The 24,514-nt window shown below is 40.7% G+C and overlaps 1 protein-coding gene across 1 annotated transcript in view; it reads left to right on the top strand.

The window, feature by feature from the left end:
- Positions 1-8,261: 8,261 nt before the first annotated feature.
- LOC114222014 (complement factor H-related protein 5) overlaps positions 8,262-24,514 on the top strand; it is a 30,166-nt gene continuing 13,913 nt past the window's right edge. The window contains exons 1-7 of the mRNA XM_028120342.2: positions 8,262-8,322; positions 11,020-11,211; positions 12,328-12,504; positions 16,890-16,895; positions 18,959-19,129; positions 20,430-20,612; positions 20,729-20,908. Coding sequence (XP_027976143.2) covers positions 8,262-8,322; positions 11,020-11,211; positions 12,328-12,504; positions 16,890-16,895; positions 18,959-19,129; positions 20,430-20,612; positions 20,729-20,908 — 970 coding nt within the window. The remainder of the gene's footprint in view (positions 8,323-11,019; positions 11,212-12,327; positions 12,505-16,889; positions 16,896-18,958; positions 19,130-20,429; positions 20,613-20,728; positions 20,909-24,514) is intronic.

Here is a 24,514-nt window from a genome sequence, read left to right as displayed (position 1 = left end):
CAAAAAGGACGGTGTAGTGAAGACAGTGTCTCTGGTCCCCCATGGAAATGTAAGATGTTTCCAGTCTCAGACTAAGCTATTTGATCAGGCAGGTACTACTGGAATGGGACTTTTCCAGGGCTACGAAGCAACAAAGTTCAAGATGACAAAGGTCCCTTTGGGCGGCAACCTCTTATGACAAACCCCTGGCATTACTGGACAGAGTGCTGCTTATGACCTTATATAACCAGTCTATTCAACTGACTACCAAGGTGTACCCTCTGAATGGTGGAGACAAACAGAATATTCTTGTTGGTCACTAAGTCAAGCACTCAGAATGTAGAACAAGATGAAAGGAAAAACTTCATCTGGTTTTTACAAAGGGAGCCCACAGCAAAGTTTGTCCAAACAGATACCAATCTGGGGAGAACTGTGAACACACCAGTCTATGAGCCCAATTTGAACAGCAGGCTGATAGAGCCCATGCCCGCATTCTTTCCCCATAGTAATTCCTATTTATGACAGATGACACAAAGATAAGGGAAAACTGACCACCTCAGGGAGGAAATGATCAGTCAAATCAAGACTATTCTACCAAATTTACTAGATTTGCCAATTGCCAAGCAACTGATTCCACAAATATTTTCTCCAGCTGATCTAAATTTAGAAAGAGAGAGAAAAAGGACTCTCACCACTTGCAGGTATATTAGACCCCCCCCCGCCCCAGGCAGAGAGCCAGGGGCTGATGTGGCAAAAATTCCTAACTACTTCGTGCTTTTGTCAGGTGTCTCAGGATCTCTCAGCTGCAGTTGTGTTCAGCCAGGGAAGTTTTTCCTGCTGATTACACCAAGTGTTGCGGAGGCAAAATATTTCTGTACTCTTCAACATTCTTCTAGCTGGCCTAAGAATTAAATTGATGTAAGATAGATTAACAGGAGAAAAAAAGCAAAATTTATTTCCTGCTTTCTGGAGACAAAGGGGGGCAGTCTGGGTGTCTTTCTTGCACTGTTTCTTACATAACTTTAAATCAAAATTATTAATATGCCAAAGTGGCACATTTTGGGTGGCCTGCCTTGGCCCTCATATGTGCATTTGGGTTGGTTAGGACTTGGAATAAAGAGGATGCCATGGAACCCCAAAAGACTACTCTTGAGACCTGGATTCTCCATACATTGCAGGTTCTAGGTCTCTGGCTTTCCAAATCTACATGGCCAGCAAATGTGCAGTATGCACCCTAATAGCTGAACTTGGCAGCCAATGACCTTTAGGCATGTGGAGCTGGGCTGGTCCATAATTACTGGCAGAGCTTCCAGGATGAAGGGAGCTCACCCCCGAAATCCTTCTGAGGTATCACCTTTAAACTTGAAACAGTCCCCATTTGACTGCCTGCCTGCCGGATGGTGTCCTGAACTTCTCTAGCAATCAAGACTCCCAGGTCTCTCTTATTAAAGGATACTCCAATCAGACTGCCCAGCCTCACCCTGGCAAGGTATCCAGTTTCCCCAGGTCTTACCTTTGGAGGCAATAGTTGCATTTATGAAGGTTAGGGTTTAGGATTAGGGAGATGTCTTTGACCCACAAAAGGTCACCATTCCAGGTTCCTGTCTACCTGACCTTCACAGCCAAGAGATATGCTGTATGCACCACATCATGTGGCCATGGGCCCTCCAGCTCAAGATGGTCCCTAACCACCTACATAGCCTCTTGGGTAGAGGGATCCCTTCCCTGAAAATCTTTCTTACGTGACAGCTTTAAATGGGTGAGAGGCAATCCTTACTTGGACTGGCTGCCTAATGAGGTCGCAAATCTTCTCCTGAAATCAAGCCTCTGAGGTGTCTTATTGGAGGATGCCCGGGCCATTCTGCCCAGCAACACCCTGCCCAGTCCAACTTCTTCCTGATCTGCCTTCAGGGGAAATAAGTGCATTTGTTTAGGTTAGGGCTTGAAACAAGGCAGGTGACTTGTAACCCCAAGAGCCTGATCCTATAACAGATCTTTGGCTACCCTGGCCTGTGCATACTGCACATGCACAGAATATACCTGTAAGCTGGTCTTGGGCAAACCTGGCTCTCCAGTCAGGCCACCACCCACCTCCATAGCCTCTGACATGGAGAGAGCCCATCTTCTGAAAAATGCTCTGAAGTGGCAGCTGCAAATGGGCAACAGTCGGTCCCCATGTGGACCTGCTGCCTGATGGGGTCCAGGGCTGTTTTATGAATCAAGACTCCCAGGTGTCTCCTAATGGAAGATACCTTGTCCTACATACCCTGCCCATCCCTGGCAAAGCAGTTGGAAAATGTCCAGTTCTGTCTTCAGGGGGAGTATTATATGATGGATGAGTAGCCTTACAATTAAGCTGACGCCTTGCACCACCGAGTCCACACCTGTGACACGGCTTCTCCTGACACTTGCCCTGTTCCAGGTTCCTGGCTAACCCGACCTCTTTTCTTGGCCCACGCATGTACAGTAAGTACCACTTCAGCCTTGTGGGGTTGCTGGGGCCCTGCAGCCAAACACCTGCATAGGTTCAGTGTGGATGGGACCAGCCCCAAACATCACCGTGATGTAGCAGGTACAACCTGGGGGCAGTCCGTCCACATTTAAACTTGCTGCCCAAGTGGGTCCAGGGCTTTTCCTTCCCACAAGGCTCTCAAGAGTCTCTTATTAGATGATACCTGGAAAGAGCTCCTGGCCCTGTACAACCATAGCAGTCCAGTAACCTCTGAGCTCTGCCTCAGGGGATAGTGCCTGTGGGGAAAGATAGGGATTGCAAGTACCCATACATCTTGTCCCTAAGAGCCACTCCTCTAATCCAGCCTCCCAAGACCAGTGCTCTGTTCCAGGTCCCCGGCTCCCCTGAACAGTGCTACACATGCAGTTCATCCCCCTGAGACAGCTGGGAACCTCCAAGGACTGGAAGTTTTACCAGACACCAATACCTGCATAGGCTACAGTGTGGAGTCGTGCCCACCACCAAATATCACCCCGGGGGCTGCAGCGGCAAATTGGCCACTAACAGTCTCCATTTGGACTTCCTGCCTGAAGGGGTCCTGGGCTTCTTCATCAACCAGGATTCCAGGTGTCTCTTACTAGATAATACCCCAATGAGAAAGCCCAGCCCTCCCCAGACAAGGCAGACCAGAATCCTTCAGCTCTGTCTTCAAAGGAAGCCTGTATATTTGCATAGGTTACAGTTTGAGTTGAGGCACATGCCTTTTGTCCATACCATCCTATTCCTTGACATGACCTACCTGGATCCATACCCTTTACAGCTGCCTGCCTACCTTGAACTGCTTTGATCATGCACGGGCTGTTCATGCCCCTTCAGATGGCCTGAGGCAGCTGGGCGCCTCCAGGCTAACGGGGCAGGACCCAGCCCCTAAATCACCTGGAGGCAGAAGCCGCAAATTGGCCACTGTCAGTCTTGATTTGAACTTGCTGACGTGACGGTAAGGGTTCCAGGGTTTGTCATCAAGCAGGACTCCCGGGTATCTCTTATTAGATGATAGATACCCAAGCTGGCCTGCTCAGCCTTGCCCTAAGAAAGGAGGGTAGTATCCTCCAGATTTACTTGCAGGGGGAATATGCCCTAGGCAGGTGTCATGGACACCCTAGAGTTCATTCTTGAAACCAGGCCTCTCCAGACACTTGTCCTGCTGCAGGTCCCCAGCTTCCCTGACTTGTGTGACTTGCACTGTGCAGTATGCACTCGGGTAGTCAGTTTGAGGGCAGCATAGGCCCACCAGGCAGCATAGGTCCTCCAGCTGGGGCCAGTATCCAACCACCTGCATAGCCTCCAGGACAAAGGAATCCAACCCTGAAAATCTTTCTAAGGCAGCAGCTTTAAATTGGTAATGGCCCCCATTTGGATTGGCTTCCTGATGGGGTATCTGGCTTCTCCAACAATCAAGGCTCCCAGGTGTCTCTTATTGGAGGGTGTACTGGCCATCAGGCATAGCCCAGGCAAGGCCAACCAGATTTCCCCAGCTCTGCCTTCCAGGGGAATGTGCACATTTGTGTAGGTTAAGTCTTGGAAACAGGTAGATGCCAGGTACTTCTGATAGCCTGCTCTTGTGCCTCAACAGTGGGGGACACCAAACCCACCTCCCGAAAATTGCTCTGTAACGGCCATAGAAAAGGGCAACAGTCAGTCCTCACGTTGACTTACTGCGTGCTGAAGTCCTGGGCTTCTGCGTCCATCAAAGTTCCCAGGAGTCTCCTATTGCAGGATACCCTACCCCTACCATCCCATTGATCTAGCCCTGCAAGGGAGTCCAGACTACTCAAAGTCTGCCTTCACCTGGAATATGCACGTTCGTATCCCAATCACTACCTGAAAATCGGAAATCACTCTGAGCTGCTGAAATGAGTGACGGTCAATCCCATGTGGCCTTACTGTCCTGAGGTCTGGGCTTCTGCCTCAAGCACCCTTCCCAGGTGTCTCTTACTGGGGGAAACTCCAGATTTCTCAAGGACTGCCTTCAGTGAGAATATGTACAATTCTGTAGGGTAGGGCTTGGAATTAGGCAGATGCTTTGAAACTTCAAGAGCCTGCTCCCCTGACCTGGCATCTCCAGATGCTTGCCCTGTTCCAGGTCCCTGGCTCCCCTGACCTACACCCCCATGCAGGCACATGCATATCCTGTAAGCCAATCTTGGGCAGACCCAACCCTCAGAGCCTGTGAAACCCTGGCTAGGCCCTCACCAATTACATAGCGTCCCGCAAGAAGGGAGCCTACCTTAGGAAAATCACTTCTAGTTGACCCCTACTAATGGGAGACGATCCCCATGTGGACATGCTTCTGCATGGGGTCTCGGGCTTCTTTCGGAACCAGGACCCCCTGATGTCTCCAAATGGAAGATACCCCGTCCTGTGGGCCTGGTCCTTCCCCAGAGAGGCTGTTGAAAATCCTCCAGTTCTGCCCTGTTCCAGATCCCAGGCCAAATTAACCTGGCAGACCAGCGTATGCGCTGTTGGCACACTACAGATGGCCTTGGGCTGCAGGGGGCACTCCAGGCCTGTGGAACTCCAGCCCGAACCCAGGCACCTGAATGACCTCAGGGTGGAGGGAGCCCCACCCCCTGAAAATCCTTCTGAGGCCCAGTTTAAAACAGTCCGCATTGCTTCCATTTGCATTGGCTTCCTGATGGGGTATCAGGCTGCTCTAGCCATCAGGGCTCATCAGGTGTTTCTTATTGGAGCATCCTCCGGTCATCTAGCCTAGCCTTGCCCAGGCAAGGCCAACCTTATTTCTGCAGCTCCGCCTTCAGGGGGAATATATGCATTTGTGGAGGCTAAGCCTTGGAATTAGGTGGATGCCAGGTTCCCTAATAGCCCCCTCCTGTGACCCGCCACATCTGCCATCACCCATCTCAGGGTCCCTTACCACCCTGACCTGCAATGTCAGCCGACCCTTGGCTTTTGGGGCCCTCACAGGCTGGTGGGGCTCGAGCCAGTCCTCAAATACCCACTAGCTGCCAGCATGGGGAGAGCTTGAAATTCTTTCTGAGGCTTCAGCTTTAACTGCTGACTGTTCGTCCCCATTGGAAGCGGCTGCCCAATGGCTTCTCCAGCAATTAAGGATCCCAGGTGTCTCTTATTACAGGGTTCCTCGACCACCCCTTCTTGCCCCACTGAGGCAGGGCAGTGCAGATTCTTCCAGCTCTGCCTTCAGGGAGAATGTGTGCCTTTTTGTCTGTGAAGCCTTGGTATCGGGCAGAGGCCGGGTACCCCAGTTGCCCCCTCCTGTGACCCAACCTCAGCCAACATCGCCCAGTTCCAGGTCCCTGGTTACCCTGGCTACTTGGACTTGCGTGGGTTGTGCTTGAGTGGTCCATAGTCTGTCAGTTGGTTTCTGGCTGTCGGGGCCCTCTCTGCCTGTGGAGGTTAGGCGGGTCCTGAAACACCGGCTGGCCTGCAGGGTGGAGACAGCCACCCCTACTAAAATCATCCTGAGGCTCCAGCTTAAACTAGAGACAATGAGTCCCCACTTGGACTAGCTGCCTGATGGGGTATTTGGCTTCTCTAGCAACCAGGGCTCCCAAGGCGGGGGGTCTCTTACTGGAGGAAGCATGACCTTTATATGGTCCATGCAGGGCAAGGCAATCCAGAACACTTTAGCTATGCCTTCAGAGGGAATATTTACGTTTGCATAGGTTGGGGCTTAGAATTAGGCAGACTCTTTGTACCCCAAGAGCATGCTCCTGGAACTTGGGATCTCTGGACGCTTGCCTTCTTTTCCGTCCCTGACTACCCTTACCTGGGAGGCCTGCACATGGGCAGTATGTACCCCAAAAGCTGGCTTTGGGCAGACCCTGCCCTCCAAGCCTGTGGAATTCAGACCTCCACTACCAGCATCACCCCTGGTGTGGAGGGAGCCCACCTTTTGAAAATCGCTCTGAGCCAAGAGGTGCGAAAGGGCAACAGGCAGTCAGCATGCAGACTTACTGCCTGCCAGGCTCTAGGGCTTCTGTAGGAATCAGGACTCCCCTGTGTCCCCATACGGCGGATACCCTATCCTGCCAGGGAGGCCACTTCCTAGTAAGGCAGTTGAAAAACCTCCAGCTCTTCTTTTGGGGGGAATGTTCCATAATGTGTAGGTAGGCCTTGTTCATTAGGCTGCTACCCCGTACCCCCACTAGCTCTCCCCTGTGATACGCCTCGTCCACCAATGCCTGTTGCAGATCTCCTTCCGGCCTCAACTTCCAGGCCTGCTCATGTGTACTTGTATCCTGTAACCCGGCCTTGGGCTGCAGGGGCACACCAATGACCTCAGTGCCCTCCGAGTAGAAGGAGCCCACCCACGGTAAGTCTTTCTGAGACACCAGCTCTAACCTGACAACAGTGTCCCCATTTGGACTGGCTGTCTGATGGGGTCCTGATGTTCATCAGCAACCAGGGGCCCCCAGGTATCTGAGAGTGCCCTGGTCAGCGCTCCTGGCCCCACTCTGCCCAAACAGTCCTGATGCCCCCAGCTTTGCCCCTAATGGGAATATGCACATTTGTGTCGGTTAAGCCTTGGAATTAGTCAACCCCCATAATGGGTCAAAGGTTATGCTTAAACACATCGACTCACTAAACATCCTACCTTTTGTCTCTGAAACTGTTATGTGGGTTAGGAAATGCTTTCAATGTTCAGGGAGTGTACAAGTCTGCTCCACATTTAACCAGGAACTAGTGGCTCACAGGGCCCTCTCTGGTTTCTCTGGGCACAGTTGTTCTATGTCCAGCGACTTCTGGACCACCAGCAGTACGTATTATCTTAGTGGGGCCCTTTTTGGCTTTTTCCTCCAAATTTCCCTGTTAAATTTCTGGCTAGCCTGCCATTTTGTTACTTGCCCCAACAGTATCATGTAGACATTAGCCTTCCTGGATTGTTTCCCACTGTAATATCTATTGTGTTCAACAGTGTCATTGGGTGTGGATGTTTTCCAAGATCCACTACAAAGTCATCCGGCCCGAGAAGGGCAGCAAAGCCGCCAGTCACGATGCCTGCCCGCCCATCTGAGTTAAACGTGTGAGCCGCAGGTTGGGAGCAGCCACTCTTTTTTTAGTGAGACTTACGGAGATTTTCTTTAATAAACATTTCTCAACAGTATGCTCTTTGGCCAATTTACAGAAACTATAACTGGTTATTCTTTTTTATAATTTTGTCCAGTTTTATTTCTGCCTTTTGGAAAGGGAATCTACCACACTCCAGTTCTAGCCATTCTTGCCAGTCCCACCTAAAGGAGTTTGAAATATACTTTGTTCAAAAAATTTCAGGAAGTGTTATTTGACAAAATTATTCTTGACTACATTTAAAAAAATAACTACAAACGTATAACAATTATTAAGAGGGAGCCTGATTCCTAGTGCCAGTTTGAAGAGGAATTTATAATAACTAAAGATGGACATGGCATTAGAATGACCTACACTTGGTTGCCTTCTGAAATGCTTACCTCATGGCTGGCAAGAAAAGAGGCAAGGGAGAGCTTCATTTCCCCCCCTGGGAGGTCCATTTCCGAATGCTTCAAACTTAGAAACTTTGTAACTGCAGCCAGGAAGTTGCCCAGCTATTTAGAGTCTTGACGTGAAAACAGAATAAGACATTATTTAGTTTTTTCACACTACCCTCTGTGAACTTTGATATTTACCGAAAGTATTTCACTACACCAGCTTCCCGGTACTGAATGCATTGAAATTCAAAAGTCATGCATATCACCCCAAATGAAAGCAAGATTTGGAGCAACACCGCCATTGTTGGACCATTTCTAAGTATATGTGCTTGGGAGAATCTAGCATGCTGCTTTTAATTAATGCCATTCCAATCTTCTGGATTTCTACTGTTGGGGTGCAAGGTAAGTTGAAAACACAAAAGCAGACCTGAATATTTAGTTCCTCTCTCATATGTGTGTGTTGGGTGTGTATTAGTGTGTAAGTCTGTTTTAAAATGAATAAATAGGTAAGAACATTTTGAATAAAGGCTTATAATTTAATCTATTTTATCAAAATGTTTTCTAATATGAAATTAAGAGAAAATAGAATGAAATTATTTTCTCTGTCCTCTAAGTTCCCATGTGAATAGCCACCAAATACAACATTTGGAGAGGAATTACAGGATGAAAAAGCTGCATATCATAAAGTCGAAAGGGTCAAGTACCAGTGTAATTCTCCATAAGCTCTGCAATGCCACTGGCCAGAAAAAGCATCCCAAGAAAATCTGGACACCTTCAAAATATTTGTATTTTCATAGATTTGTTAATTTAAGATTTAAATATTATTAAACCAGGAACTTCCTTTTTCAATCTAATTATCATTCAACTAAGGGGAATCTCTTTTAGTAAAACAGTGCAGTATGTCCTAATTTTTGTGTGTAATAAGCCAGTGAAATGTCAATGAGTTGTTTTCTTTTTTTTTTTTTTTTTGGTTGTTATTTGCTTTTCTGAGCTCTTCAACAAATGTTAAAAGTGAAAAGAAATTGTCCATCCTTTCTTTATTCAAACTATAAACCACATCTTACAATATTTTAAAAACTGTCTCATCTTATTTCATGTTGAAATAAAAGTCATCATATCCAAATAATTGCAAACGGAACCTCTTTAACAAGATTCAGGACCGCTGATTAGACCACATGTGCAAGTGGACTTTCAGTCCTACCTTTTATTGTTTGATTACCAGAAGGGATTTATTTTGCTAGTTTGTTGCTTGCTAATTTTTGCATATAATAGATGTTCTTTGGGGAAAGTTTCTCCTTAATCCTAACTTAAGAGGAAAAATAGGAACAATAAAAATGCTTTAAGAGCCACCCTCATAAAAGTTATAAAACCTTATTTCTATAGACTTGAAACTCCTTTTGTTTGTTACTACTTTTAGCATTGAGATAGAATCACAGGACAATCATTAGCTGATGGGGGTAAAAGTGCAACAGGCATTGCTTAGTCTCAATTAAAAATACCAAATTCTCTGATTAGACATACAACAGCCTCATTGAAGAACTGTATAGATAGGTGTCTTTGATTTTTTTTTTTTTTACCCGTGGGTCTGATAAATACTGTTTTAAACATGTTAGTGATGGCATTGAGAGGATTTCTAAATGGGCAAAAAGCAGAGGAAAAGAAGTGTAAAATATGAGAATAATATGTAGAATTTTTACAACCCAGAACCCGGAAAAAGATATTCAAACTTCAAACTAGTCTCCGGAGAACCTTCAGTGAAGCTCTATCCAGAATTTGTGTCGCTGTTAAATGGCTTCTAATTTTGTGTTGCGGTTAGGCTGAGGTGCGTGTTGAGGTGCTCTGGTCCCAGAGCAAAAGCAGTGTGTTAAAGTCACGCTTATATAAAAACCCTGCCTGTGTTCCGTAGTGAAATATTGATCGAGCACTGTATTATGCTGCATGTTGCAGCAAAGAAGCTCAAAAGAAAATGAAAACTCTGTGCCTCACTACAGCTACAAGTGTCCTTGGAGGAAAGCAAAACGTGTCAATAAGTAGATAGATTGCAAGACTATGTGTGTCTATGTAGATACGTGTGATATATGTGTGTATATATATGAGTGTGTGTCTCAATTTCATTGGAAATGTAGTCATGAGCTTTTATCAGAGTGTAGAGACAGCACACATCTCCTACTTTTGGGAGAGGGTGACTGGCTAAGGGAGGTCTGCCAAGAGAAGTTAACTTTCAGAACTATCACACTGCTGTGCGCACAATGAATATTTTTGCTAAATGTTGCAGAATGAGTGTTGAAGGATAGGTAGAACGGGGAGGATCGGAGAACGGAAGGGACATTATTCTGGATAGTGAAGTATACATAGGTAGAAATGCATGGAAATCAAACGCTGTACTTTGAGGGGAGCGCAAAGCATATCTGGAAAAATAATTATGGGAGGTGTGACTGTCAATGTTTAACGGAGGGTCTTTTCCTCCACCTCGTATCAAATTGTAAACAGATAAGTAACCCCGGGTTACGCAGGTTAAAAACCACAGGCATCACTAGTGTGAAATATTGTGCCACACGGAAAGTCACCTCTAGACAAATGCAAAAGAGAATTTCCTGAGGTAACTGGTTGGTGAGCTGAGTTTCTGGAAGTTGTTTTCTTTATTCACATAAGGAGAAAACAAAACCGCTTCATCCTCCCAGCACCAGGAAAAACCAGACAGCACAGAGACTGAATCAGAGTAGAAAAAGGAAAGGCCCGGGGAGCCCACACGACTCTGTCCCTGCCTGTCAGCTCGCGGTGTGGACTCGTGACCTGCTCCCCTCGGCCGCCGCTCATAGACCGCTGTGTGGGATTTTCTTCTCGGAGTTACTGCGGAAGAGTTTATTCCACATGACTCCAAACATAAATTTCATGTTCATTGACAACAGACTTTTCAAATACTCTTGTGCTCTTAATTAGAGATTGTTTTTTTGTTCTCGACTGATTAGAACACTGCAAGGCATGTAAGGTAGAGGAACTTGAGCTGGATGAAAGAAAAAAAAATCAAAGAGATGATTAAAAGATGACTTAATGAATTACTAATGTAGATTAATTCTTCAGTTTTATTTTTCCCAGCGTTTTCCTATTGTGATTTCCCAAAAATAAACCATGGAATTATATATGGCAAAGAGTCCGATGAGGAGCCTTCCCTAAGTACTGTTGGGGAAATTTATTATTATTCTTGTGAATATAATTTTGCATCTCCTTCACGATCCTTTTGGACTCGCATAATCTGCACGGAGGAAGGATGGTCACCAACACCCAAGTGTCTCAGTGAGTAAATGCCCTGATCAGTAGATGTGGATGCATCATTCAGTAAATAGAGATGTTCCAGATGTGACATCAGGCCCTTGGCAGACAATCACACGGATCAGCACTAGCCAGCGAAGATGAGAAATGTAGTCCTTTCTTGAGAAGGCTTTTATGAAAACCAAATGAAGAATAAATATGTGAACTTTCTCGTGTTACCTAGAAGTGCTTTACACATTTTAATTTTAAACTGATGATTTATATATTTGACTATTAATATGTATTTCCTAATATTTGTTTGGTATTAGCCTGGGCATATTTTTCCTTTAAAACAAATCTTTTTACATACACATTCTGTTTTGAAACTTACCATTCTCTTGAGTATTGAAAAGATTGTGTAAGTGTAAATATTTTCACTTTCATATTTTCCATAAAACACGTCTTTTGTTCTTATAGTGATATCTATATTAATCCTTAGGTGAATGTGACGAGCAGACTCAAGAGAGAATAGGTATATTAAGCAAAAAGCAATGGGGGGTGCCTGGCTGGCTCAGTTGGTTAAGTATCTGATGCTTGATTTTGGCTCGGATCATGATCTTAGGGTCATGAGCTCAAGCGCCGCGCTGGGCTCTGTGCTCATCGAGGAGTCTGCTTGTCCCTCTCCCTCTGCCCTCCCTTCTCTCTCTATCTCAAATAAATAAATAAAATCTAAAAAAAAAAAAAGAAAAAAGAAAAAAACAATGGCAGGCAGAAAATATGAGCCAACAAAGGAGACAGTAATGGTCTTTCTCCTTCTGTAAGAAACATTTATGAGAATTAAGAGAGAAATGGATATATTAAAATCTAATTTTGTACCTAGAAAAGTTTATAAAAATCAAATATTTTTTTGTAAAAACCATTGAACGGAATGAAATGTTAATTTACTTCTGTAAATTAAATATCTTCTTCTAAATTACTTCTGTAAAGTAATATCATGTATATAGTAGCATGATCAGAATTCTTTAGAAATTTTGTTTTCATACCTGATTTCAGTTTTGAAAGTTTGCCATTCTTCTTAAAATATTGTAAAAAGGAAATTTAGGTGGTTTTTTTTTTTTTTACCACTTCCATCTTGTACATTAAACAATTTTTGGTTCTTAGGACTGTGTTTCTTTCCTTCTGTGGAAAATGGTCATTCTGCATCTTCAGGACAAACACACCTGGAAGGTGACACTGTGCAAATTATCTGTGATGTCGGCTACAGCCTTCCTAATAATGGTGACACCATTTCATGTTTGGAAGATGGCTGGTCTTCTCCTCCCAAATGCAGCTCCACCAGTAAGTAAAATGCTGTCCTTTCACATCCTGACATGTGATGCAATTTTTTAAAAAAATATATCTATTGTCAGGGGCTAAATGTAGGTTTCACCACTGGCTTTTATCATTATGCATTTGTTTTTCAGTTCCAGTTGAGTCTGATAGATATACAAATAGCATAGTTTGCCTGCCTACATGAATCTGGTGCATGCAATAAATAAAAATAGTAGAAGGCAGTCCCTTTATGTTAAAGGAACACCCATTTGTTGCTTACATGAAAATTATCAAGTTAGTTGGAAATCAACTTTATTTAAAACTGGAGTATTAAACTGAAAATAGACTATTTAAGTGAACGTAAGTCCAATGCTAGTTAAAATGTCTTATGAATAAGATAGTTTTTTATAGTTATTTTATGTGTGTTTATTAAATTCACAGGCTTAATTCAATAAACCATCAGTTTCTATGTTTAAAATATTTTGTACCTGTGAGCATTATGCTTATTTGTCAGTGGCTTTGGAAAACAACTCCTTAAGAAACTGTATAATATGAAGGCTTCTCCCAGACCTGTGTGAACACTTGCAATTCTTCATCTTTACAGCTCTCTGGCAATCATTCTTAAGATAGTTCATGGAATTCCAGCCTATGCTTGCACAGCTTAGTACTCAACCAAAGACTCAAGAACACTCTTCAGAAAACTTCTCTAGCTCTTTCTCCTCATAATACCCTCTCTCTGTTATTCTGCCCTATAAATTCTAGCCATTCTAGCCGCCATAGTCTCCAATACTGTGATCTTGCCCTCCTCAGTTCAGGAAGACCCCTGGACTCTGCATGGCTTCCCCCTACCCCTTGCCCCCACAACACAGTCTGGAAAGTGCTCTCCTAGTAGAAAGCTGAAACAGTCATAGACAGTGCTTTTGGGTTTGGGTGTTCCCCCCCCCCTTTTTTTTTATCATCACAGACTTGCACTGCGTAGTTTCCAGTCTTTTAGAGATATGTTTTGTACAGTCTTCTAATGTTTTTTTTCTGATAGGAGGGTATGCTGATGCCAGCTAATCTATCTTATCAGGAAATGAAGTCTAATGATATGCTTTTTTTTTAAATGTTATTCCAGAACTTCATTATTTAAATTTAAACTTCTAGAAAATAGAGTCTTTTTAAAGCAGCTTGAATTAAAATACTCAGTTACCAGTTAGGCCACAATCTCTTTCAATTACAAGGGGCTTACAAGTGACTAATACTTACAGAAAAATAATAAAAGAACACATTTATTGACTTCCTACTTGAAATGTCCAGTGGTTGAACAGGGTTCATGATTTATAAGCCTTCAGTTATGGTATAAATATTTCATTGTCATCTCCATCTCGAGAACCATCTCTCTCCATTTTGTGGGATAATGGCAACTGTCAGCCCAACAATTGTATTTTAGAGGCCTGACAACTCAGTTTGACCAGTAGCAACCCACACAAGCTGGCTCCTGAGTACATTTTGTGAGACTTCATTAGCCTTTGAAAAATTCTGTGTATCCAAGGTTGGGTGTTGGATCAAGAACACCATGGAAAGTCAATGACATTTCAGGCAACTGGATTCCAACATGGGTTCTGAGAAAAATCACCTCTGTGTCCATGAGTAAATGATCACCTATTTGAGCTAAGGTTACTGATCCACAAAATGAGTATGTTAAACTATCTAGGTAACAATGATTAAAACATAACAATTTTTCTTTAAATCCATAAATTGTTTCCACCTGTGGTGGAAGCTCTTATTTTCTACTGACTGTGTTATATTTATGGACAAATATTTAGTGAGAAATGGCTTTTAACAAGAATTAGAGTGACAAAGGAAGAAATAAAGACTGGATAATGAAATGGTGGAGAGAGATTCAGAAAGATGAAAAAATAGGAGTACAGAAAAAAATAGAGAAAAATAAATATCTAGAACAAGAGTTCTAAACTTTTTCAGAAGCTTGCGCACCTTTTGCTCCCCAAAATAAGCTGCGGGAATGCTCATAAAATCATTAATCACTTCATTAAATCAATCATGATATACATATGCTTTTAAATTTTGTGGGAGTGTTAACAACATTGTAAATCACCCGTTTTAAAAAAATATATTGGCTTTACTCTTAATGCTACAGTCTTAAAAAGAAGTCATCCATATTATTCATATTTAAGCAACTTCATGTCTTTAGGAAAGTAATATGCAAGTAAATTAAATTTTAAATTTTAGTAATTCTATCAGAAGGATGTTGCCACTGACTTGTCCTTTTAGATGATTTTAGAATATGTACTTAACCTTTAAAAATTTGATCTATTTAAATAATGAAATACTGTGATAAACTACAGCTAATCACAAAAACAAATCTGACATTCACCAATATGAAAATAAGATTTAAAAAATTCCATAAATTTTAAAACAGGCAAAATTATTCTGTGGTGTTTGCAGGAAAGAGAGTGTTAGTGGTTAGGTCATGAGGAACTTCGAACACGTGTCATAATTCTGTTGTTTTAGCTGGATGGCAGTCACAGCAGTGTGCTTATTTTGTAAAAACTTACTGAACTTCTGATTTTTATACTCATCTACGTGCATTTTATGCTTTAATAAGTTCATTACCACCCATTATCAGGAGACAGTTCCTATGAGGTTTTCACATTTCTGCATGGTCCAGGCTTTCTGAAGGAAGAGTGCTAGCAAACTTGGCCAGAAAATGATTCGCAAACAAGCCTTGGACCTTAGAGTATATGCTCCTCAAGTGAGACTGAGAGACATCTTTCTGGAGCCATTTGCTTACGTTTCAGAGGAGTAAAAACCTTCCTCTCTCTCCCCACAAATTTGTCTCTGTTCCAGAGCAAAAGTCTCCTTCCCTTTCTCTCTTGTGGGGAGGATGGGCCAATGGGCCAGCACCCTGTAAAAGTTCCAAGTCTCTTACTTCAGAGGTTCCTTTCCTATGGCGCAAAGCCACTCCCTGAGCATGACGATCACCTTGGGCCGTCACTGCATCTGATCAGTTGGAGCCTGCCGGGTCAGAGACTGGAGCTCAGAGAACTGGGAATATAGCTCTTTGTGAGTAATAACCTATTTAGTCTCTGATCTAGAGAACTAATGTTTCCTGGAAGGAGGATACATTTCCATATGCACGTACATATACACACACACACACACACACATCAGGCACTTATATAGAATATATAATATACTATACATGGTAGATATATACACAGACATATATATATTTATATGGTGAATACACATGTATTCATATATGAATATATAATATACTACCACCAATAGAATATAGAATATATAATATAGAATATTATATAGAATACATAGAATAGAATATATAATATACTATACATGGTAGATATATACACAGACATATATATATTTATATGGTGAATACATATGTATATTTAAAAATAGTATAATTTATTTAGGAGTTGATATATAAGGAAAATGTGCATAAATCAATTTTTACTAAATTATTCATAATAAAATTTCCTAAAAGATCACTTATCCACTAGTACATAATGATTAAAGGTTTTTGTCCGCTTGTTGTGTGCTTGGGATAACATTAGAAATAAGACCATGATTTTTAATATGCCTTGAGTCTTATGATATGACAGTATTCGTGAATGCCAGAAACAAAGGTAAGGGTGTATGGTTTAAACTCAGTGACAAGTTGGACTGTAATGCCATGATGGATCTAAGACAGAGATGGAAGTATCACAGGTTCCATAAGATGTGGTGAAGATGGTAAGTCCTTTTTCTTCTAGGAAATAAAAAGCAGTTCTGAATGTATTTCTCTTTAGTAGACTCTATTGAAAGATGTTTCCTAATGAACAATCATCAACATTTAAGGTGACTCCACATAGCTTTAAGAGACCGATGTTAAATTTTGATTTAATAACAGATCTTTGAAAAGCACTTAGCTCATCCAAAATAAGGTTGTTTATATGCCACATGCATTGTAATATTTACGACCAAGATGAATGCTGTTTTGAAGGTACCTCAAATTCAAATTGCCAAATAATTCAAAATGAGGCAAACGTTACCCAAGTTATAGTCTGCTATGCATGCTACAACAACTTTAGATGTTTTACTCCTTGATTTTCATCCTTTTCCTTGTCATTTGATTATAAACTCATAATTTATGGTCAAGACTTGGGGCTCCTGGGTGGCTCAGTCATTTAAGTGTCTGCCTTCAGCTCAGGTCATGGTCTCGGGGTCCTGGGATTGAATCCCACATCAGGCTCCCTGCTCAGTGGGGAGTCTGCTTCTCCCTCTGCCTTTCCTTCTGTGTGTGTTTGTCTCTCTCAAATAAATAAAATCTTAAAAAGAAATCTATAGTCAGAGACTTGGCTTTTTGTTTATTTTAGAGCATTTTTGGGTTTCACAGCACAATTGAGAGGGAGGTACAGAGACATACCCTTTGCCCCACACATGCAATATAATCTGTCCCATTATCAACTTGACTGATCAGCACACTATATTTGTACAATTGATGAACAATTTGACACACCATAATCCCCAAGGTCCATAGTTTATATTACAGTTCAATCTTGGTGTTGCACAGTCTTTGACTTAAATGCAGGACAGAATGCCTTCAGGTCATGCCAAATCACACCCTTCCTTAAATATGGCTGTACATTTTTTTCCCATATATATTAGTTTTCTCCTGCTGCTGTAGCAAATTACCACAAACCTAATTACTTAAAACAATGCAAACTTATTATCTTACAGTTCTGGAGGTCAAAAGTCCTGAAATCAAGGATGTTGAATCACAGTTCCTTCTGGAGGTCCTAGGAAAGAATTTGTTTTCTGCCTTTTACGGCTTCTCGAAGCCCTTTGCATTTCTTGGCTCACCGCCCTTCCTCATATCACTTCAACTTCTGTTTCTGTTGCTACAACTCCTACTTTGATTCTGACAACTCTGCTTCCTTTTGTAAGAACCCTTCTGATTACATTGGGTCCACTACCATACAAATAATTCAAAATAATCTCTCTATCTCAAGGTCTTTAACTTAATTGTATCTACAAAGTCTGTTTTGCCAAGGAAGGTAATATATTTGCAGGTTTTAGGGATTAGCACGTGGACATTTTGGGGAGGCCATGGTTCTGTCTATAATACCATGTAATAACCATACTTGAATAAATCAGCTGAAAAATCCTACATCAGCCAAGATCAGTTATTTTCAATAGTTTTTTTTTTTGCAACTGGGTTAGAAAGGGAATATAAACAACCAAAAAAGAATTGTCATACAAAATTAATGGAATAAAATACAAAGATACAGGGGTGCAACTTTTCATAAAAGTGAGTGAGTCACATTTCAGGGGGATATGAACAAACCGTTATTAAAGTATTAAATTGCCAATAACAATGCATAAAACTGGCTAGTTTAAATAATATTTCTGAGATTTAGTTAGAAAATATTTCATCATATTTTTGTGATATATGCTTGATTTATTGAGAGTATTTGTCTTGAATGTCATTTATATTTTCTTCTTTAAAATAGATTTTATTTATTTATTTGAGAGGGAGAGAATGAGCAGGGGGGAGGGGCTGAGGGAGAGGGAGAAGCAGACTCCCCACTGAGGGGGGAGCCTGATGTGGGGCTCCATCCCAGGACTCTGAGATCATGACCTGAGCCAAAGGCAGACGCTTTACCAACTGAAGCCACCTAGTTGCCCCTGTCATTTATATTTTCACATGTGAATTTCAATATCTAATTTTAAGAAATGAACCATGAATAACAGATTAAAAGAGAAAAATACACATATATATTCATCTATCTATCTATCTATCTATCTATCCATTTTTACTTGAATCAGAAGGTATTCATAATGTGTTCGTTTTTAGAAAGATATTAAAGATGTGGTTGGGTATAATGGAAAGATTCCAAACACCTAGAAGCAACTTGGCCGTGTGTTTTTTAAAAAGTCCATATACTAAATACAGTTCCCCATTTGTAAAGTTAGGAATTATTTGCTTTTTAATGTTCCCTCCTACTTAAAATGTACTAGACATAATTCTCGTTTGGACCATTCCAGGTACTAACTTTTTAAACATACCTATCATTTAATTAAATATGTTGCACTTTAATTGTTACTACTTGAAAAACTGATTTTCATGTGACCTGTGAAAACTATTCATATGCCATTTTATAGGACAAATAAAAGTTATTAAACTTTTATTGTTAAATAAATAAATGAAATAATTTACTTTATATGATTGCTCGGGACTCCTCAGTCCTGAGGAGATTGTCATACACAATTTTAGCTTGCTGTTCAACCCTAATTTCTCTAAAGGGGTTTACACACATTTGTTGGGTGTAAATAGGTAGGGGTATTCTTGAAGGTAAGAATGTAAGTGCCTCCTTGTATGAAGCCCCCTGCTATTTAATAGCATGTATTAAATTTAATATTGCAGTGATTATTTCACATATATTTATTTACTTTTATTTTATTTTCAATATAGAATGTCTTCTTCCAGTTTTAAAAGCAAATCTAGATGTTTATCCAAGAAAAGTAAAATACAATGCTGGAGATGTGTTGGAATTTTCCTGTGGACAAAGACTTAAAAGAGTTGGACCAGATTCAGTTCAATGCTATTACTTTGGATGGTCACCTAATTTTCCAACATGCAAAGGTCAGTATTTATTTTAGAACTGATGAAACAACTTACATCAATTTATATTAATGTCTATGTATTTTCTTGGTCTTATATATATAATCTGACAAACTGCAAAAAAATGGCAAAGGTAGTATTTTAACTGAGAAGGAGAGGAGGTGCTGGGCCGTAGATTATTTATGTTTCCTTTATCAAGAGGTAATTCTTCTTCTGTTTTGAAATGTATAATGGAATTTTATAGATGAAAATATAATTGCCAGAACGGGGAAGTGTTAGGGATTTTCCCCCAAACTCGATAAAAAATTATACTTTAAAAAATATTGTATGGGTCTTGTTATATTTTATTAAGTAATCAAGAAGTAATCAAATAAACATATGAATTATTCACTATAAACCAATGATTTGTTACTTGCTTCAGATGACATTACTTTTTAAAAATATTTGATAAAATTATTTTATATATTTATACATATTAATAAAAACATGTAATAAGTATAATTTGCATATATATATCATACCACATATTCAATAACTACTTACTTTTATATGATATCCAGATTATTGAACTACTTTAAAATCTTCAGGGCACAGTTAATATCCTGGCATAATAACCTGCAAAATACTGGGGGTTGGGACAATCAGAATAGTTACATATAGAAAAAAATGTAAGATGGCACTAAAAATTATTGTTAATTTAAAGAAATGCAACAAGGTGTTTTGTATATGCAGGTCAATGTCCTTATTTCTTAGATAGGCCTTCTGAAGAATTTAGAAGAAAAATTTTACTATGTCTATCATTTACTTTAAATTACTTTGGGACACCTGGGTGGCTCAGTCGGTTAAGTGTCTCCATTCAGGTCATGATCCCAGGGTCCTGGGATCAAGCCTGGCATCAGACTCCCTGCTCAATGGAGAGTCTGCTTCTCCCTCTGCCCCTCCCCCTGCTTGTGCCCTCTCTCTCTCTCTCTCACCCTGTGCTCTCTCTCTCTCTCTCTCAAATAAGTAAAATCTTAAATAAATAAATTACTTCGCTAAAAAAATTAAATTGGGCAAAAGGTAACATTAATATATATCTAGGTGATCAGTATATGTGTTCATTTTTCTTTAATTTGTTCAGAATTGTTTATAATAAAAAGTCAATATTTGAGAAAAAGAATACTTAGTACACTATGTACACGGTAAAAAGCAAACCTGAAAAAAAATAGGAATTTAGCATAAATGTAATTTAGTTCTAAGTCAACCAAAACAGTGATTCCACATTTTGCCAGATTCATTAGACTCTTTAAGCATTATTTAAATATTTTTTTTTTTATGATAGGGAAAGTACAGTCATGTGGTCAACCTCCTCAACTCCCCAATGGTAAAATAAAACAGAGAAGGAAAGAAGAATATGGACACGGTGAGATGGTGGAATATGAGTGCCCTCCCCATTTTCTAATGACAGGGCCAAAGAAAATACAGTGCATCGATGGAGAATGGACAGATTTGCCCACTTGCGTTGGTAAATAGATGTTAATATTTAAACAGAACAGTTTAAACTTTGCACTTATATATAAATACATATATAAAAAGATTTAAAATATTTTAAAAGCAAGATCTTTTATTACATTTTCTTAGGACAAGTTAAAGCATGTGGCTCCATACCTCACCTCAACAATGGCTATGCCCAGTTCTCTATTCTTCCTGTTCAACATGGTGTTTCTGTGGAGCTGAATTGCAGAGATACATATACAATGATTGGAAATAATGTAATTACCTGTACTGATGGAACATGGACTGAACTTCCTAAGTGTGTTGGTGAGAATACATTTCTTACTTTTGTATTTGATTGTTTATAATTTTTTAAATCAATAAATATATTTAGACCAGCACATGCTGGTGCCCATAAGGTATTAAATAATTAGGATATAAGATGTTAAATTCTTTGCTCCTAATTATTTAAAAAATGAATTGTTAAAGATTTTCTTTGACCTGTGTACACTGTGCAAAATTACTGAGATGCTAAGGGCTCTGTGAACCAAGAGAGTTTGAGACTTCTGCTTCAGAATAATATCAAATTGCTTTTTTCTAGGTATTTACTGTTGCGTCTCATCTTCACCATGCAAAACTGATTTTCCTTAGCTTCTGGATAAGCCATGTTCTTTTAAATCTCCATGCTATTCCTCATTTGTGCCTTTGCTTTCTTCCTGAAATATCTTTCTCCATTTTTTTAAGGATTTGAATATGTATTTCTCCAAAGAAGACATAATAAAAATTATAACAAACACATAAAAAGATTCTCAACATTATTAGTCATTAGGAAAATACAAATCAAAACCACAGTGAGAGATCACTTCCCGCCCACTAGGATACCTAGTAGAAACCTCATAAATTTCTGGTGGGGATGTATAATGGTACAGCTGCTTTTTTTTTTCTTTTATTATGTTATGTTAATCACCATACATTACATCATTAGTTTTTGATGTAGGGTTCCATGATTCATTGTTTGTATATAACACCCAGTGCGCCATTCAGTACGTGCCCTCTTTAATACCCATCACCAGGCTAACCCATCCCCCCACACCCCTCCCCTCTAGAACTCTCACTTTGTTTCTCAGAGTCCATAGTCTCTCATGGTTCGTCTTCCCCTCTGATTTCCCCCCTTCATTCTTCCCTTCCTGCTATCTTCTTCTTCTTCTTCTTCTTCTTCTTCTTCTTCTTCTTCTTCTTCTTCTTCTTCTTCTTCTTCTTCTTCTTCTTTTAACATATAATGTATTGTTTCAGAGGTACAGGTCTGTGATTCAACAGTCTTACACAATTCACAGCGCTCACCATAGCACATACCCTCCCCAATGTCTATCATCCAGCCACCCCATCCCTCCCACCCCCCACCACTCCAGCAACACTCAGTTTGTTTCCTGAGATTAAGAATTCCTCATATCAGTGAGATCATATGATACATGTCTTTCTCTGATTGACTTACTTCACTCAGCATAACACCCTCCAGTTCCATCGATGTCGTTGCAAATGGCAAGATCTCATTCCTTTTGATGGCTGCATAATATTCCATTGTATATATCTACCACATCTTCTTTATCCATTTATCTGTTGGTGGACATCTTGGCTCTTTCCACAGTTTGGCTATTGTGGACATTGCTGCTATAAACATCGGGGTACACATACCCCTTTGGATCCCTACATTTGTATCTTTGGGGTAAATACCCAGTAGTGCAATTGCTGGGTCATATGGTAGCTCTATTTTGAACTTTTTGAGGAACCTCCATACTGTTTTCCAGAGTGGCTGCACCAGCTTGCATTCCCACCAACAGTGAGGAAGACACAAAGAAATGGAAAAACGTCCCATGCTCATGGATTGGAAGAACAAATATTGTGAAGATGTCAATGCTACCTAGAGCAATCTACACATTTAAAGCAATCCCTATAAAAATACCATCTACTTTTTTCAAAGAAATGGAACAAATAATTCTAAAATTTGTATGGAACCAGAAAAGACCCCATATAGCCAGAGGAATGTTGAAAAAGAAAAGCAAAGCTGGTGGCATCACAATTCCAGACTTCAAGCTCTATTACAAAGCTATAATCATCAAGACAGAAATAGACCCTCAACTCTATGGTCAGATGGTCTAATCTTTGACAAAGCAGGAAAGAATGTCCAATGGCAAAAAGACAGTCTCTTCAACAAATGGTGTTGGGAAAATTGGAAGCCACATGCAGAAGAATGAAACTGGACCATTTCCTTACACCACACACAAAAATAGACTCAAAATGGTTGAAAGACCTTAATGTGAGACAGGAGTCTATCAAAATCCTAAAGGAGAACACAGGCAGCAACCTCTTCGACATCAGCCGCAGCAACTTCTTCCTAGAAACATCGCCAAAGGCAAGGGAAGCAAGGACAAAAATGAACTATTGGGATTTCCTCACGATAAAAAGCTTTTGCATAGCAAAAGAAACAGTCCACAAAACCAAAAGACAACCGACAGAATGGGAGAAAATATTTGCAAATGACATATCAGATAAAGGGCTAGTATCCAAAATCTATAAAGAACTTATCAAACTCAACACCCAAAGAACAAATGATCCAATCAAGAAATGGGCAGAAGACATGAACAGACATTTTTCCAAAGAAGACATCCAAATGGCCAACAGACGCATGAAAAAGGGCTCAACATCGCTCGGCATCAGGGAAATCCAAATCAAAACCTCAATGAGATACCACCTCACACCCGTCAGAATGGCTAAAATTAACAAGTCAGGAAACGACAGATGTTGGCGGGGATGCGGAGAAAGGGGAACCCTCCTACACTGTTGGTGGGAATGCAAGCTGGTGCAGCCACTCTGGAAAACAGTATGCAGGTTCCTCAAACAGTTGAAAATAGAGCCACCATACGATCCAGCAATTGCACTACTGGGTATTTACCCCAAAGATACAAATGTAGGGATCCGAAGGGGTACGTGCACCCTGATGTTTATAGCAGCAATGTCCACAATAGCCAAACTGTGGAAAGAGCCAAGATGTCCACCGACAGATGAATGGATAAAGAAAAAGTATATATACACAATGGAATATTATGCAGCCATCAAAAGGAATGAGATCTTGCCATTTGCAATGACATGGATGGAACTGGAGGGTGTTATGCTGAGTGAAGTAAGTCAATCAGAGAAAGACATGTATCATATGACCTCACTGATATGGGGAATTCTTAATCTCAGGAAACAAACTGAGTGTTGCTGGAGTGGTGGGGGGTGGGAGGGATGGGGTGGCTGGGTGATAGACATTGGGTAGGTATGTGCTATGGTGAGCGTTGTGAATTGTGCAAGACTGTTGAATCACAGATCTGTACCTCTGAAACAAATAATGCAACTTATGTTAAGAAAAAAGAAAAAGAAGAAGATAACAGGAGGGGAAGAATGAAGAGGAGTAAGTCGGAGGGGGAGACGAACCATGAGAGACGATGGACTCTGAAAAACAAACTGAGGGTTCTAGAGGGGAGGTGGGTGGGGGGATGGGTTAGCCTGGTGATGCGTATTAAAGAGGGCACATTCTGCGTGGAGCACTGGGTGTTATGCACAAACAATGAGTCATGGAACACTACATCAAAAACTAATGATGTAATATATGGTGATTAACATAACAATAAAAAATTAAAAAAAAAGATAAAAAGCTTTTGCACAGCAAAAGAAACAGTCAACAAAACCTAAAGACAACCGACAGAATGGGAAAAGATATTTGCAAATGACAGACATATCAGATAAAGAGCAAGTATCCAAAATCTATAAAGAAAAAAAAAAAGCAAAAAAACAAAATCCCTAAAGAACTTACCAAACTCAACACCCAAAGGACAAATGATCCAATCAAGAAATGGGCAGAAGACATGAACAGACATCTTTTCAAAGAAGACA

The sequence above is a fragment of the Eumetopias jubatus genome, unplaced genomic scaffold, assembly GCF_037043125.1.
Source record: "Eumetopias jubatus isolate StellerSeaLion01/CBP00866 unplaced genomic scaffold, mEumJub1_p1.0 scaffold_12, whole genome shotgun sequence".
Lineage (NCBI taxonomy): Eukaryota > Metazoa > Chordata > Mammalia > Carnivora > Otariidae > Eumetopias > Eumetopias jubatus.
This window is presented reverse-complemented; position numbering and strand designations above follow the sequence as displayed.